Source organism: Fusarium solani (assembly GCF_023522795.1).
Source record: "Fusarium solani strain SB1 chromosome Unknown bctg00000001, whole genome shotgun sequence".
Taxonomy (NCBI): domain Eukaryota; kingdom Fungi; phylum Ascomycota; class Sordariomycetes; order Hypocreales; family Nectriaceae; genus Fusarium; species Fusarium solani.
The window spans coordinates 696,759-712,748 of record NW_027072156.1 but is presented as its reverse complement, the minus strand read 5'-3'; the positions used below and the strand labels follow the sequence as shown (position 1 = coordinate 712,748).

At 50.8% G+C, this 15,990-nt stretch overlaps 6 protein-coding genes across 6 annotated transcripts; 2 read left to right on the top strand and 4 right to left on the bottom strand.

Annotated features, from left to right (window-relative positions):
• Nucleotides 1-277: 277 nt before the first annotated feature.
• MRS44_002328 (uncharacterized protein) lies at nucleotides 278-1,431 on the bottom strand (the record flags this gene model as incomplete). The annotated part of the gene is made up of 5 exons (XM_046281623.2): nucleotides 278-470; nucleotides 519-843; nucleotides 904-1,079; nucleotides 1,127-1,203; nucleotides 1,258-1,431. The coding sequence occupies 5 exons, from the start codon at nucleotides 1,429-1,431 to the stop codon at nucleotides 278-280; spliced, it is 945 nt and encodes a 314-aa protein (XP_046126903.1).
• A 3,833-nt stretch (nucleotides 1,432-5,264) lies between these two features.
• Nucleotides 5,265-7,919, bottom strand: MRS44_002327 (uncharacterized protein; the record flags this gene model as incomplete). Its single annotated transcript, XM_065622776.1, has 10 exons — nucleotides 5,265-5,457; nucleotides 5,509-5,552; nucleotides 5,603-6,317; nucleotides 6,380-6,494; nucleotides 6,551-6,904; nucleotides 7,026-7,082; nucleotides 7,135-7,425; nucleotides 7,508-7,644; nucleotides 7,699-7,819; nucleotides 7,883-7,919. The coding sequence occupies 10 exons, from the start codon at nucleotides 7,917-7,919 to the stop codon at nucleotides 5,265-5,267; spliced, it is 2,064 nt and encodes a 687-aa protein (XP_065478848.1).
• Nucleotides 7,920-9,115: 1,196 nt separating this feature from the next.
• MRS44_002326 (uncharacterized protein) lies at nucleotides 9,116-10,105 on the bottom strand (the record flags this gene model as incomplete). Its single annotated transcript, XM_046277477.2, has 1 exon — nucleotides 9,116-10,105. The coding sequence occupies one exon, from the start codon at nucleotides 10,103-10,105 to the stop codon at nucleotides 9,116-9,118; it is 990 nt and encodes a 329-aa protein (XP_046126900.2).
• A 1,091-nt stretch (nucleotides 10,106-11,196) lies between these two features.
• Nucleotides 11,197-12,123, top strand: MRS44_002325 (uncharacterized protein; the record flags this gene model as incomplete). The annotated part of the gene is made up of 1 exon (XM_065622775.1): nucleotides 11,197-12,123. The coding sequence occupies one exon, from the start codon at nucleotides 11,197-11,199 to the stop codon at nucleotides 12,121-12,123; it is 927 nt and encodes a 308-aa protein (XP_065478847.1).
• A 605-nt stretch (nucleotides 12,124-12,728) lies between these two features.
• MRS44_002324 (uncharacterized protein) lies at nucleotides 12,729-14,083 on the top strand (the record flags this gene model as incomplete). The annotated part of the gene is made up of 3 exons (XM_046284323.2): nucleotides 12,729-13,006; nucleotides 13,061-13,514; nucleotides 13,853-14,083. The coding sequence occupies 3 exons, from the start codon at nucleotides 12,729-12,731 to the stop codon at nucleotides 14,081-14,083; spliced, it is 963 nt and encodes a 320-aa protein (XP_046126898.2).
• Nucleotides 14,084-14,669: 586 nt separating this feature from the next.
• MRS44_002323 (uncharacterized protein) lies at nucleotides 14,670-15,677 on the bottom strand (the record flags this gene model as incomplete). Its single annotated transcript, XM_046274206.1, has 2 exons — nucleotides 14,670-15,549; nucleotides 15,604-15,677. 2 exons carry the CDS (start codon nucleotides 15,675-15,677, stop codon nucleotides 14,670-14,672), a joined length of 954 nt encoding a protein of 317 aa, XP_046126897.1.
• Nucleotides 15,678-15,990: the final 313 nt, after the last annotated feature.

Genomic DNA, 15,990 nt, shown 5'->3' with positions numbered 1-15,990 from the left:
TTTTCATCGTCCATACGTTCCGTTCTGATGCCACTTAGTGACGATCCTTGGAATCAAACAGCGGCGGACAGTCCGCAGTGGCTGGATGATTTTAAACGTGATTGCGGCATTCTCTAGCTAGAGAAGTGAGGTACCAGTTTGGCCTTGATAGACGGGGTATTTCTAGTCTCATCGAGATAGACATTGCGGATATGCTTAAGCGATGATACAAACCTAATATCTATTTGGTGACCGAATGGTAAATTCCATGCCGTGTTAGAGATGGGTTTCCATCATTCTATTTGCTCTCACCGTCAACCCCGTTGCTTTGCTCCTTCTCAGACGGCTTGCCTAACTCTTGAGCGTCCTTTCTCCCCTGTTCAACCTGGCCGTGGATCATGTTGGCGAGACCCCAAACATCCATTGATACAACAATAGCTCGAAATCCCTGCTCTATCAAGCTCGGCACCATGCCAGGGCCCATGGCAGCACTAAAAGCAGATTAACAACAATATCAAGCACCATGCAATTAAACTCACCCAACAAGAGGTATGCCATTCTCTCGTCCAGCAGCTGCCCACTCCCCCATAGCAGCAGCCAACGTAGGATGAGGCTCGCCGCCCACCTTCAGTGGGATACCGGCGTCTGCCGAGAAATCGCCAGGTCCAAACAGCATGGCTGATACGCCTTCGACAGCAGCAATCTCACGGGCGTTCTTGACACCCTTCACGCTTTCAATCTGTGCAATCACGGCAATGTGGCGGTTCGCAGTCTTCATGTTGAATGAATCCTCCTCGTATAGAGAGGTATCGGAGATGCCGGGGGTAAAAACCCAGGGACTGAAAGAGCGTCGGCCAACGGGTGCTGTTAGATGTCAGTATTGCGCGAATATTCTTCCCGTTCTGCCCAATGGTATTAACTCACGGTAATATATAGTTTTGATGATCTTTTCGACCTCTTCTGCACTTTCGCAGCAAGGTATCACGATACCCGATGCGCCTGCATCGAGAGCCGTTGTCAGACTGACCTCGTCGTGCTTGGGCACTCGGACAATGGCCATGGTCTTTCCCTCTGAGTGATGTTGGACTGCATGGATGCAACTAAGACGGGTTAGAAGAAGTCTTCGTGTGCAGCCAGGATTTCATACTCGTGAAGGGCAAGTCGGTCGTACATGCCATGCTCGACATCAAGCCAGATAAAGTCGGGCCTTGTGGAGGCAATTACCTAGCCACACTGTCAGCAACTGGAGCGTATCTTGCATTAGCTCAGATAATGGACCTTGGTCACAAAAGGGCTTGGAATGCCTTGTCCAACACCAAACAGAGTCTTTGAGGGATCCTCGTGTGCTGCTTTCAGAGCTCCCTTGAGGTTTCCGGGGAAGGTCAAGAGTGCTGAACGCCATGGTGCCCGGACATGCAGGTCAGGCTGATCGAGGTATCCTTGGTTAGACATTTTGAATGAATTACGAGGCGGCTGAGGTTGACACGTGAAATAAGCTGGCTGGTAAGTAATTGACATGTGGAACGGGGGCATCATATTATTTATACCCTCACTTTAGGTCTTACAACAGCGTCACACTTGCATCTCAACTGTCACAACAACACATTGACAAGCGATGTTCCGCGCTTGTTTCGGATCGGATATGTGCCGATAACTCCGTGTCAGCTGCCAAGTCCGCAGTGCATAAACAATTCGAATCACTTTCTCTTTCCGGTCTAGTTGATAAGCTGTATGATCCGTAGGCATTGCTACTTTGCTGATCAACTCACTCAGCATCAGCGGTGGAACTGGTAACTCGGATTACCGGGCGGCGGATCAACGCCGAGTGTGACGTAGAAACACGGACTTCGGCTTACACCAAGACGCGAATCGGAGCTTGAGTGGGTAAATCCGCAAATGAGAGAGTTAATAGTATCAGCTTACGCCCTCCTTGAGACGTGTCATAATAACCATGAATAGTAATAATCTCAGCTTACCTACGTGTTGGTTTGTTTAACGAGATGCATGTCAGATCCGCGTGATATATATAGGCACTGCCTTTCTGACTATTGTATACACGCAGTCCTTAGTGTTCCTATTGATAACGTTAATGTGTTTCCTCAATTGGAGGGCTTTTTCCCTGTAAGTACCAAGCAGTACCCAACTCTTTTGGATCAGGCCATCAGGACCAAAGTGATAACAGCTAGTAGCGGTATTCGATCACTCATCTCTCATTGTCGCTCTCTGTAATCTCGCCTATGATACCTCTGCCTGGGACGTGGTCACAACATCAGCCTCCAAAACTAGATTATCATCTAAGAGGTCGAGTTGATTGATCTTATCGAACATGTAAAACGTGGATTCGTCTTGAACACACCTTGGACATCTCCATTAGGCGAAAAGCCAGTAAAGTGCCACCTAAACCACGACTTTTTGTTTCGAGGCCGCGAAACCTGGATTCTTCGCTCAAGTATGCTGATGAGAAGTACCATCAGAGCATTGAGAACGCATATGTGGAAGATGTCGGTGGCATGAAAGCGTCGGCTGAAAAAAACGAATTCGAGTGGGAGAGGCGTGATGAATGCGAGAAGATTCGGCGGGGGAGGGTAGGAAAAGATGGGGTTACTTTTGACGCTCTAAATGATCAAAAGTGTTCTGTGAAATCTGATCTCGGCGCTCTCGTTGGCCACGATTCAATCAGAAGTGTTTATTAATATAGCCACTAGGATCGTCAAGAAGAACGTGTTTCCAAGGAAAGCAAATGCTACCATGGGAATAGGACCTAGGATAGTGAAAGTTAGCAGACTTTCCAATACGATCACGGTGAGCTACCTAGGCGTTTTCTCGTCCTCGAGTTGACCCGTAGTCCTTTTGGGGCCAATAAGACACCAGTAAAACACCGGAAGGCTAAAAGGGTGAGTAGCGTGAAGTCTTTCATGACGGCATGGAGACAAATAAAGACGAGGTTATCGGGCATGATGTTAAACGCAACCCATGAGCGAAGAATTGGAGCAGAAACGCAGAGGACATGAATGCCGTAACCTTCATCAAGAGTGCCCTATCCAAGATCGTATATTCTGGCAACAAAGTGTATGCCAAAGATGAAAAAGAAGCTCGCATCTAGGAACGGCCATACGCTTCGGGAAGGCAACTCCCAGCCATGCTCAGTGATGGCCGCAAGCCCCTGCAGGACCAAGCCAGTGGTATAAATGAAAAAGACTAGTTCCCACAAAGTGAAACCCTGGTGTCTGTTGACCATAGTAAAGACATAAAGCATCAAGGGAACCAGAAACTGGGTGAACGTCTCGACCGTGCTGACATGAACACATGAGGCCAAGGCCTAAGAGGCCGCTCAAAATGACCTTTTCATTAGCTATGGAGATACTTTTGTTTTCAAAGAAATTTTCACGCCTTCCTTTCCCCCTTTTGGATGCTAAAGTTGGCAGTGCCTTTGTCTTGCCCGGCTCAAAAAGGACTATGCCTTCCAGTTTTCTGGTCCCCAAATCTCCCATGACCAGCCCTCTCCCAATAATCCACTCCACCAAGTTTCGCTTTCCACTGTGTACTATCTCGCAGGTCCCATCTGATTTAAAACCTCGGAAATCGACGGAAGCCCCGCGCGAAAGGGTCGTGGCTGGATCGCGGTGCCTGGCCCCATGGACTGGGTGCTCGGGATGGCCTGGAAGGGTGGCAGCTCTTGGGCAACCTATCGATCCATTAGGCTGCATATTGGCGCGGTGTGAAGTGGGAACTTAACTCTTAGTCTTGGGCGCCGATGCGCCCATAGGTCAGTGAGAAAGAGGACTCGGCGAGGCTCAGCGGGTGGTTCGGGACGGGTGGTAGCGATGAGGCCGGTTGCGACGTTGAGGCGACTATAAAGAGTAAGTCATTGCTCGATGATAGATGTCCAGGGAATGCACCAGAGAGGGCAAGTCAAAGAGCGCTGTAATAGCCATGGATCGATACAGGCAGGATGGAATCTATGACCACAAGGCAGTGGACGGAACTCTACGCCCCTTCCAAAGTCTTCGGTGCAGATGGAGCAGCTCTGTAGACTGTCCGCTTGCCCTGGGGGGTAATTCCCGCCCGTTCTTGAAGAATCGGTCTTGGTGCCACGATACTTCTTCACTGGCATCAAGTTTAGTGCCTCTGGGGTGAGACACAGATTCCTCTCAGGGGATTCGTGCATGGTTCGATGTGAAAAGAAGCGTCTGACACCCCTGGCGCCAAAAATGATGGGTGCGAGCAGTATCAGGATAGACACAAGGATAGCCAGTATGATGGCGACCTTGGGTGGGTTGCGGCGCTGATCATCAACGGCCCTCGTAGCCAAATTAGGGACTAGATTCATGCCCGGAAAAGGAACCAGCGGGCAGGGAGTGACATGGAGGAGGGAGAGAATGGCAAAGCTAGAACCCCGATCTTAAAAGCACCGGGACATGCGGTGTGGTGTGTCCGACACAACCAAGTCAGATGACTCTCACTATGAGAGATTTTCGTTGCAGTGTCTAATTGGATGATCCGACGAGGGACAATTCCGGACCTGTCGCTACACACGCTACCCCGGAAAGTGTTGCATGTGAAATCTGATCGATGAATGGCAATTTGGATGCTTGTCATGTCTTTTGCTTGGCACTATTGCACATCTGGCTTCCCGGCTGGCCTTGGCATTCCCACAGTTTGTGACAAGATCCCTGACCGTTGAAGCTCGCCTTGCCTGATTTACTGTGGTTGTTGGTTACACGAGGCGGGACACGCCAAGAAATCCCTCAAAGGCCGGATCAGGTATACCGCAGTCATTTCCGCGTCGCCACCGAGTCATCGCTCCCGTATTACTGACTGGGTGACTGTTGTGTGACTCACTGATTGGTTTATTTTTTACTATTTTCCTTTTTTTTTTTTTTCGTTTCTTCTTTCTGTCTAACTAACGAGGTTAGAGCAGTCAAATTTGGAGATGCTGGGAGCCTCTAGAGTCAGCGGTGGTCGCAGCACTACACTAGTACTTCGAGATTGATGCCAACACTTCGAGAGTGTCCACTGCTTTTGGCTATATCTTCTCTTCCATAGAGAGATGGAAGTAATCTACTTGGTGGAGAAAGAAACATGCACTGCAGTTAATAATGCCAGCGATGCTTTTACTATCTGCGTACCTGGCACTCCAGTGTATCACCCCGAAGTCATTTCAACTAAAGGGGAATAGAGCCCTAATTCAAGGTCCCCGTGTAATAAATGTTCATAGCTGCGGAAAAGACCTTGCGCAGCAATCTCTCTAACCAATCTAGCTGAAAGACTAACAGATAACGGAATCAAGATGATTTGGGAGGGTCTTCCAAAACCTGCCCATCGGGTAACATGATGGCTCGGTCAAGGGCGTATGGAAGGCCTCGGTGGCGGCCTCGGATCATCATCAGGCATATCACGACCTTGCTAAAGGTTCCAAACTGGCCTGAGAGAGAAGTGGTGGCGGTTGGGTAGCCGAGACTCAGGCCAACGTTGCCGCTAATATTTATGAGTCAGAGTCCGCCAAGAGTTGGCGATGAGGTCACTTACTATGCAGAAGTCACCTCGAAGAGAATCGAAAAGACAGAGAAGGCCTAGCCACGATTAGATGCGTTAATTCGTCAAGAGTATGCTGTCTTCTTACCGGTTCATCAACATTGGCAACCCTGTCAGATTCGGCAATGATTATGCAAAAGGTGCCCAAGAAGATATACCACAAATCGAAGCCAAGCTGGTTCTTCATATGTGTCACCAAATATGACTTGCCATTTTCCTCATTCGGTGATTCTTCATCCTTCCAGAGCCCGAGTGACTTCTCCTCATAAGTGTTGGAAGAGCGAATACTGAGAGCGATGGGAAAGATGGCGATGTACATCATAATTAGCAGGCTGAGTTGCACAGCTGGGTCGACGTTGGCCAAGTTGAAGGTGGCAGTACCGGTATGACGCGCCGAAGCGGCCTGGAAGATGGCAGCCGGAATGCGCGCGTCGAGAGGCAAGGACGCGACTTCAGGGTTGTGAAGGTCAAGAAGGATGATGAGCAGGACGTCGACAAAGTTGAGGGCAAAGATGATGGCGAAGAGGATCCAGGTTGGTTGACTCGGGAAGAGCAAGGTATAGCATCTACGCGGGTGGTTGAGCAGAAACGCAAGGGGCTCCTGGGTAGGAGAATGCTTGGGGATGAGCTTGGCCATGGTCCAAATGACCAGGCGGAGGAAGACTGGGTATAGCGTATTGCCAGCAAAGGCGAGGAAGCTCATCAGAATCATGGGGAATTTGGCATCGCGGAACGATATCATCGAGTCAGGCGTGAGTGTCAAGCCTAGGTTGTCCACCATTGTCTGGGCGGAATAAATGGCCCTGTACAAAGCTTCCATCTCAACCAAGTGCTTCCGAGTTTCGATTCAGACGGGAGGACTTACCACCAGTTCTTGTCCTGCGCAATTGACTCCAGGTAGTCCTTGTACTTGGGGTTCGCCATATGGATCCACCCCACCAGGCAGATGACGCCGAACAGATGCATGCCAAAGAAGAAAGCTTACGGTTGGTGAGCAGATAGGACGTCTTCGCTGGGAGATTCATATTTTACTCACTTGTCACGATCTTGACCAGGAGCTTCAGACTGCGATACTCAATACCACCTAGCACCTCCAAGTCATGGGACGTCAAGTTGCGGAACTGCGAATTGCGGCCAATAGTGGCCTGGCGCGAGAGGAACGGCGTGTCGTTCAAGGCTGGCTGCTTCTGGGGGGCGGGAGTCGGAGGTCGAGGTCGAGGCTTGGTCTCGGAACCAAGAAGCAGGATGGACGCAGCGACATCAGCGACACGATCCATGGAACGAGCTGCGGTGATCTGGAGACCGTCGCGGTCACTGAATCGGCGGCGAAGGCGCAGACTCGGGCCCCCGTTCTTGGAGGTCGAGCTGGACACTGGCTTAAGCTGGTTTTCTAGGGTCTGTTAGCTTGTGCTGCTTCTCTTGGGCAAGGGCTATACCATTGTTGTCATTGATGGCTTCTACCGAAGAGAGGATTAGCCATAATACAGAACAAGAAAGTGAGAGAGCCATACCATCATCGCTATCGACATCAACCCTCGCTTTTCTGGTCTCTTCAACAATGGGGTGTCCTTGGTCCGTCAATAATAGTTACGCTACCCATCAGGGTTCGAGAGGCCTTACCGCGCTCACGGTCTCTCGGCGATGGGATGTAGAGGGTGGTGTCGTCTTTATGCTTCTCGGTAGAAGGGTCAAAGCTGATGGTGGTTGTGCGCGCGATTGGTCTTGCACTATCCGGGTTTATCACTGGAGCTTGACCAGGGTTTTCGCTCGTTGCCCTGGCATCGTTACCGCTTGCTACCGCAACTGGAAGCTTGCCAGCTGTGTCAGGGGCCTCTATCGTTGACGTATCGGGAATGTCTTCGGGGTCAAATTCAGAGCCACCGCGCTGTCGGCGAGGGTGGAGCTGGGGAGCTAGTCACGTCACAATGTCAGCCCCCTCGTTCACTCGTAACTTGATACGAAGCGCCGCAGCCATGCTTGGAGGATCGCTCACCAATGCGCTTAAGGTGGCTCCTAAACCAGTGCAGGCGTATGATGACGACAATAATGTTGACAAAGCCGAGGTTCGTAAGCATAGGAATAAAGTAGACGTAGAGTTGCTGGTAAGTCTTGAGCTCCTTTACGTCGACCCTGCAAAGACGAAGAGCGGTGAGCAAAAGAAGCAGAGGTGGACAAGATACGTACGTATTCAGGCCAGACTCTGTCGACGAGCTGGCGCCGAAAAAGAAGGAATCAATAGCCGTGAGATTACCGTAAGGGTAGAGAATGGGAATGGCAAGCAAAGACATCAAGATGATGTACGCATCTAGGCAAATCCGTCATCAGTCATGAATGCAAGATACCTCGTGTGAGAAGTGGGTAGCATCACAATGCAGCGTCAAAAAGTTAATGGGCGGCATCCACATGATGGGCGAGAGGAGGCAGCTGGTACAGAGACTTCAGTTCGAGAAGCAATACAGAGGTAGCAAAGGTACTGAGAGAAGGAAAACAGGGGAGAGGAACTTTTTACGTGATGCTCTTCCTTTTGGGTGAGCAATTTATTTCCCAGACCTTCCGGCTCCTCGGTGACGATCCTGATGTGGTTAATGAGGAGAGGACTTGTCAGATGCATGCTAAAAAAAATGCCAAGCAAAGCTTGATTTGACCCTTGCTCGATTCACCGACGGGGGAAACAAGGCTAGCCACTTCTTGGCTAGCGATTGACGCTCGGGGGGGCACAGCCTCCAGCTGGAGGCCTCAGTCTACCAACCACGACGCGAGGGGGCGCTCGGGAGTGAGATCAGGTGTTGATTAAGCTCGTCATGGCATTAGGTTTCGTGTGGGAAATCCCGGTTCGATGCCGGTCTATCAAGGGAGCAGAGGGAAATCCTCCGGTCCGGAGATGACGTTGGGCAGGGCTGTGAGCCTCCACGCGTACGGCACCAACCTGGAACCCCTCACCAGTTGGATAACGCTACCTCCAATGAATCTCCTGCGTTACACGGCATGGTCCACATCCAGGGTTCGCCCTGAGTGAATGGCTATGGTGGTGGGAGGAGCGGGACGATCAGACCTGTTGTGGGATCAGCGACATGATGGCGCTGAGACAAGATAAACAAGGTACTCGGGAGAGACAAGATAGCCTTATTCGGTATTCCGTTTGGCGTGGTGTACACGAGAGAAGAGACGAGAACAACTAATTCAACAATAGTATTCCGTCACTTACTAATGTCAGCGGGCGTATTACCCTGGGTGTGGCTTTGTGATATAGGGTCTCGGCCCGCTCATCATTTCCCATGTAAGCAATCCCGCTTCGTTGATAACCAACAGCTGGCCTGTGTATAGTGTTGCGATAACATGTTGAAACGATTTCCATTGAATTGCAGACACTGCTCGTGGGGGGGCACCCGCCACCTCGCATGTCGCGCTAACTCAAATATTAAGCTTCTCTCTCCCCCTTTCCTCGTGCGCACACTAACGTTGCCTACTGGAACCAAGAAACAGAGTTTACCAGCCCGGAGATGAGTAGCGGGTGGATCATGAACCCACAGCGTCGTCATCCGGTCTGTTGAAGAGCCGGTAGGTCCAGATCTAACATGAACACATTCTCCATCTCACATCCTCAAACAAGCTTAATTGTTTGGTTGGCGACATTCTTGAAGAGATCTTCTCCTCCACTGTAAGCAAGCAACGTGAAACACCCAACTCGGCAGAAAGACCCAGGCTCCTCTGCAGGATGGATAACAATCCCCCATGCATTCCTCGGCAGGTCTTCATGCTTGCAACACTCGCAGTTTTCACTGTCGACGTAGTCTTTCCAAATAGTACGACACAGGGGATTGCGCTCAACAAAAGCGCTGTGCATCTCCTTGTGGTTCTCTTCCGGGTTCGCGTACCATATCAACGGATTCCAGTTAATCGTGGCAGCGCAGCAGCTCAACAGCAGCAGCAGTCGCATCCTCCCCGGTTGCTGAACTGTGCTGACTTCCGAGGACCAATCCAAGTAGCACGTTCCGTAATTGTTTGCAAAGTATCCCAGTGCCAGACGACCCTTATAACCACGGGGCTTCATCAGCACGTCTGAAGGAAAAGGAGCCACCTTGCCAGAAACCTTGATGAAGCCACCTTTCAGCCGCCCAAAAGGATTCTTCCCCCACAAGTCCATGTTGATTTCCTCCAAAATGAATTCGGGTCGTGAGTGGGAAGGAAGGGACGGATCGGATAGGGTTACAAAACCAGACCTCTCACTTGCGTTGTAATTTCTGCCTTCCAACCTTTCAAACCGCTTCTGTTGTGATGACCAACTCCAAGACGGAGCGATGTATGGCCTCTGGTGTCGAATTCGTTGTAGAGTGTTCTCCAAGTCTCCAGCATCGGGGATCCTGATTATCCAAAGGAGGTCGTAGTGTAGGGTGTTTTCCCAGAGACCCGCGAGATAGACTTCGTTGGTAAGAGCAGCGTACTGCTTAGCGAGGCCTGATATCGCAGGTAAAATATCTTCTCTGTAAGTCCATTTCCTCTTCGTCATTGAACCAGTATCCCCCCATCGGTCGTGCAGCTCCCCTCTTTGAGCGTGAGAAAGGCGCCCCTGCGGCTTCAAACTCCAACTCATGATGTCCCGAGCTGTGACGAAAGAAGCAAGGGCCGATGACTGATACCCATTCTCTGCCCCGTCAAATCCGTTGCAAGAAAAATGACACATGCTAGTTCCGAAAAACAAGGTCCGGAGCGACATGAGGTCTTCTTGCAGTGTCCAGCCCCTGGTGACCCATGATGACTGTTTGATGTCTAGATCTTTGCAATATTTTGAGAGATCCGTTCTCAAACTATCAAGTGTTGCTGTGCTTTTGAACAAGGTGTAGGTTCCCCGAATACTTTTACGATTTTTCCCTCGTAGAATTCTTCGACGGAATCGTCCAACAGCACAAGTAAACACTCATCACAAAGATCTGCAGCTCCTATCTTGGAACGGTTGACATGTGTGGTTGAAGCCATGGCTAGCCTGGCGCTCTTCTGGGGGTGCCACGATCGAGTAGTTGGAAGATGAAGAAAAATCGCGCACGCGTTTGAAAGAGAGTGAGATGGGCTTTTGTATCTGATTGGTTGCAGAAACCGCGGCCTCATGCAATCATGCAGGCTGATTCTTGGTCGTGGGAGACGTGGGGGGCGTCCTACAACTCATAGGCTTCAGGATAAATCACGCTTGGTGAAATAGCATGTACTCTGCTCTGTTGATGTTGCTTACACCCCGTGTTCTTAGACACAGGAACAAACAACACATTTTCGATAAAATGGAAGCCTTAAAATTATGCCAGAGACACCGTAATCGTGGAAAGGGTTATTACAATGAAAACTCTCATGCCTACTAGACTCAGCATTATGTTTCTCTCATCCCCAGAGAGTGCCGAAACTGAGCTAGGGCTTCGGCATAACATATCTGCATTTCTCTGACTCCTACCCATGCGAGGCTCTCGATCCTCCTTACGATCAAAATTGACCCTTGATCTGCCCGGTGCCGCCACTGATTGAAGTGACACTTGTAAGATGGCGCGTTTATCGGTCCGCAACTCCGCCAATAACGTTATGCCAATCACATAGGTAACGTCGTTATAGACTAGTTATAAATTTGCCCACCGAACTCCCAACTCTGGACTTTGAGGCTGGCGAATAACTTGAAAAATCTGTGCATCGTCACTCCTCGCCATGAAGGTTCTCATTGTTGGCGGTACTGGCATGATCGGCGGCACGACCGCTCTACACCTGCGATCCCTCGACCACCAAGTCACCATCACCGGCCGCAAGCCCTCCCCGCCACTCGATGTACCCGCACTTGCAGAGCTACCATATCTCCAGGGGGACTATCTCAATCTAGAGCAAGATTTTAGCCGAGAAACCCTTGGAGCACTCGAAGCAATCGTCTTTTCCGCTGGCACTGATGGCCGACACATCCCTCCCGAGAAGCAAGCCGAGGCAGACAAATACTACCTCCACACCAACGGCGAGGCTGTTCCAGCCTTTGCACGCCTAGCAAGAGACGCTGGAGTCCAAATCTTTGTGAATATCGGCAGTTACACCCATCACGTTGCTCCAGAGCAGGTCGAGGCGGCAGCTTACGTCCGTTCGAGAAAGCAGGCCGCAGATGGAGTCACAGCTCTCGCATCTTCAACCTTTCACGCTTGCAGCCTGGATGCACCCATGATAGTGGGCAAGGTCCCAGGCATGCGCGTGCCTATACTCGAAGCGCTCGTCAACTACGCGCAGGGTAAGCTCGACATTCCCCCATTTGCGCCGCGTTGGGGCTCAAACATCATGTCGACAACCTCGCTTGCTGCAGCTGTCGCTGGGGCGTTGGAGAATGCGGTGGCTGTGAGCGGGCGGGCGATACTCTTGGGCGACGAGAATTGGACGATGGCCGAGTTCTGGGGGACGTTCTTCAAGGCGGCGGGGAGCGACATCAAGATTGAGGCATCGAATGAGGATCATCCTCTGCTGCCGCGTTCTTCCATGTTTGCTGGGCGGGAGACGGTCGTGTATGAACCTGATGCAGCCGATGTGGCCTTGCTGGGGGAATATCGCAGAGGCGACGTTGAAAGCACCATCAGGGACATTGTACGCGAGTATACATCATGACAGTGAAAGGAAGAAACAACCGGCTAAAGAAGCCGAACGGAGCGACCCTGGTCATGCCGCACAAGGTAGGTTGGGCGTTGGTCAGATTAAACTGCCTGTCTGTAGCTCAGGGTCCCAGCCTCAGGCCTTAATCTTAAAATACACCTCCTCAGAACCTCTCAACACTCTCTAAACCTCGGGAAGGATTCCACTAGTCAGCCGATGATCACTCGAGGAGGAATCCTTACAGGGTCGCTAATCTGCACGACGCACCGTCAACGGGGCGTTTTGACCCTCTCGTGGAGCAAAAGGCCCTGCACGAGAATCCTTGTAGGGCGGATATAACGACTTTTTAGTGCGTCGTTGGTTGGTTCGTCTGAACCCGAATTGGTGATTCTTTTGCGAGCTGGATACCGCGCCCAGGCACAGCCCATAATTGTGAGGGAAAGTGTTTTTCTTTCTCTTCTTCTTCTCTCGTAACCAACGTCTTTCTTTTATCTTTCGCGACACGCCCTCTACCGTGCTCTGACGACATCCTCCCTCCGTTCGTTCGTTCGCTCCATCCAACTACAGCAAGGTCCACGTCGATCCCTCGAAGCACCGCCTTCCTTTCAAACTCGGACGAGATGGCGACTCAACCAGACCACGCCGGCTTGGAGGTTGATCCCGATGCGACGGCACCCGAGCTTGTTCCTCAATACGATCCTTATGACCAAAATAAAGGCTATGGAGCAGCAGCACAGGATCATCCCTATCCCTATCCAGGCCAGCCGGAACAAAAGCCAAAGGGCCCCTTTGGCACAACCTTCTTGACGTTTGGTCTCTTGGTGGCCGCGATCACGGCCATTATTGTTGGAGGCGCTCTCGGTGGTGGCCTGGGTGCAGCACTAGCCAACTGCCAAAAGTGAGTCTTCAATCGTCTCTTCAGATGCAGCTTGAATGCTAACCACACCCATAGCTCTGAATCTTCTGTCGAATCTCTCACCCAAACCTCTGCCTGCCCGACACCAACAGCCGATGCCGATGCCGCTGCCACCGAGACCAACAATAACGAGACATACCTCCCCAAGCTCTACAACGATGTTAAGAACCTCACGATCGACTGCGACACCAAGGGCTTCAAAAAGTACTTTACCACCCCCGGAGGCTCCAGATTCAAGTGGTACTGCGGAGTGGACGCCAGGAAATCAAAGACAAACAGCATTAGGGACATCGGCGTGGTCATTGCCTACACCATTGAGGACTGCGCTTCGGCGTGCGCTCAGATGAGGAACGCGCCCACAGGTGCTGGCGAGGACCCTGTGGGCTACCCTTGCAAGGCTGTGGTGTTCGATCGGGGAATGGCAAACGCGGTGGAAAAGTATAATGGCAACTGCTGGCTCAAGTCGGACAAGAAGGCTGATGAGAACGATGTGAGATGGGTCTATAATCAACCTCACTTGTCATACGCCGAGATGACAACATGATGTAGTTAGTGCAAGGGATCGTTGGCGAGCGAGATAGGTATTGTTTAATATGCTTAATGCCCTGTCACTCAACTGATTGAAGCTCTCAAACAAATCGTAACTACAAACTCGCTTGGCTCAGTTGGCTATCCAGCCCAAAGAGCAAAGATCCTTGAACTCCGTTTTCAATGGACTTGACAGCATTTCAACCTTGGCTCGCGGTGGTCAACATTTTAGGAATAAGCTCCGAGAGAACGACATGTCTCAGCCCTGCCCCATGATGCTTAAAATATACTTCTTGACAGTCCGATGCAGGTATCCGTAATCTCGCAACACCACCACCAATCGAAGCAACCCACATTAAGACCCAGCTGACGGCGTACGCCCCATTCGGAACAACATTCCGAAGCGGTTCCCCGATTCCACTCAATTGCGCCTCATGGCAAGGATATCCTCTCCAAGTGCGGCTGAATGCCGTCTTACTGCCCAAGATGCCAGCCGAAACCTCCGGGATCACTCTGACATGGCAGGAATGACACGACCGGTAATGCCGATTTCTCTTTCATGAAACGCTGATTTACATGTTTTCAGGAATTTTACCTTCTTTTCCAGCTGGTAGGCAGTTCTGCGCAGGGCAGGGGGTTGATGCTTTAAAACGGCATGCCTAGACTAGTCAACGAGCCGATAATTCAAGAATCTATTCGTCTCCGCCACCTCATCATCACTCTTTCGTTATGGGGAGCGTCCGTCTATCTTACTCTAACAATTCAAGTTTAGGAGTCTTATAACTACCAACTTCGCGAAGCGTGGGATGCGTACGCCAATGAACGCACACTGGCATAACTAGCCAGCAGCATTCATCTGCAGTTGAGGGAGCCATCTTAAGATGACCCGAGTTAATGCGTTTAAATTTCTCATAATCGGGTTCAACAGCGTAATTATGTTGAAGAATGTGTTCATGTTCTACTTAACAATGGAATTGCTTGAGACTACGGCATATCCAACTCAGTATTCTCCAAGATTAATTATCAATACAGTTGTACAAGTCGTTTATATGAGTCTTGCAAATTACGATGAAGAACAAACCACTGTCACATCCAAACCCTTGTGTTCCCCTCCCACTCACTGACCAACCCAGCCTCCTTTCCTCATCTCTTCCTTTGTCCACTCCTCCAGCTTCTCAGCTAGCGTTTCGTCCTTGGCCAGGCGACTCTGCCAGCCAGCCTCGGCAATCCTCTGAAAGTATGTACCGCTCTGGCTCTCCTTCATCTCGGGACTGGCGACACAGAAGACACTCGTCCATGCGCCCTTGTCCCCATTCACCCTTCCTCCTAGAGCGCCAAACACTGAGACGAACTGCCTCATTAGCGGCGGAAACTCTGCGCGGTCTCCAATTTGGCTGTCCACCAAGCCTGGATGCACAATCGCAGTCCAGATTTCTCCCCCACCAGCTTTGGAGCTGGGTGACCCAGGACCGTACCTCTTGTGCAACGTCTTGGCGTGGAAGATGTTGCCGAGCTTGGATTGGCCATATCGAGTTATTCCACCCTCGCTGGGAAGTGAAGTATCGGCAAAGTTGATGCCTCCCTTTGGTGCCTGGTAGTGTCCTGACGAAGACAGATTTACAATCCGGACAGTGCCGGAGGGTAGACCCTTTGATGTGTTGAGCATAAGGGGTATCAAGTAAGAAGTGAAAACCCAGTGAGCAAGATAGTTTGTCTGCCATTGAGCTTCGTACCCGTCTTTTGTCATCTCAATTGGCGTTGCCATGATGCCGGCATTGTTGACGAGTCCATGCAGCGTGGTCTCCTTTGACAGGAAGAGCTTGGCTGCAGAGACGACAGTAGACAGCGATGTATGGTCCATTTCCAGGATGGAGATGTTCGCTTGAGGGTAGCGCTCCTTGATCCCAGAGGCTGCCTTTTCCCCTTTAGCGTGGGAGCGTGCACACAGGTAGACATGTGCGCCATGCTGAGCGAGACGAGCGACGGTATTGTAGCCACTACAGCAGCATCGTTAGCTTGGAGAGATGTACGGGGCGGAATTAATTACTGACATGCCCGAAGTACCACCAGTGACAATGTATACTTTTCCCGTCAAGTCAGGAAGTGAATCAGGATGAAAAGTCATGTTGATGAAGAATACGCAAACAATCTTGAAGTTGAAGGAATAGGGTAGGTGAAGTGAGGAGGCGAGAACGGCAGCTGTAGAATTGATTGAGCCTGTTGGATAGTAAGATAAATACAAGAATTATTTGAGGAGATAGTGGTTTAAATATCCAAAATCCATGCCTGACCCTACCCCCGGCAATGGCCCAGAAGTGACGCTTCAAATCATCAAAGCCACCATCGACCATCAGCATCTCGTGGTGTTTCGAAAAGAGGAAAGCCAGATGGTAAGCCAGGCGCATGAAGCTAAGGCCAAAAAGGCTAGACTTAAGTTT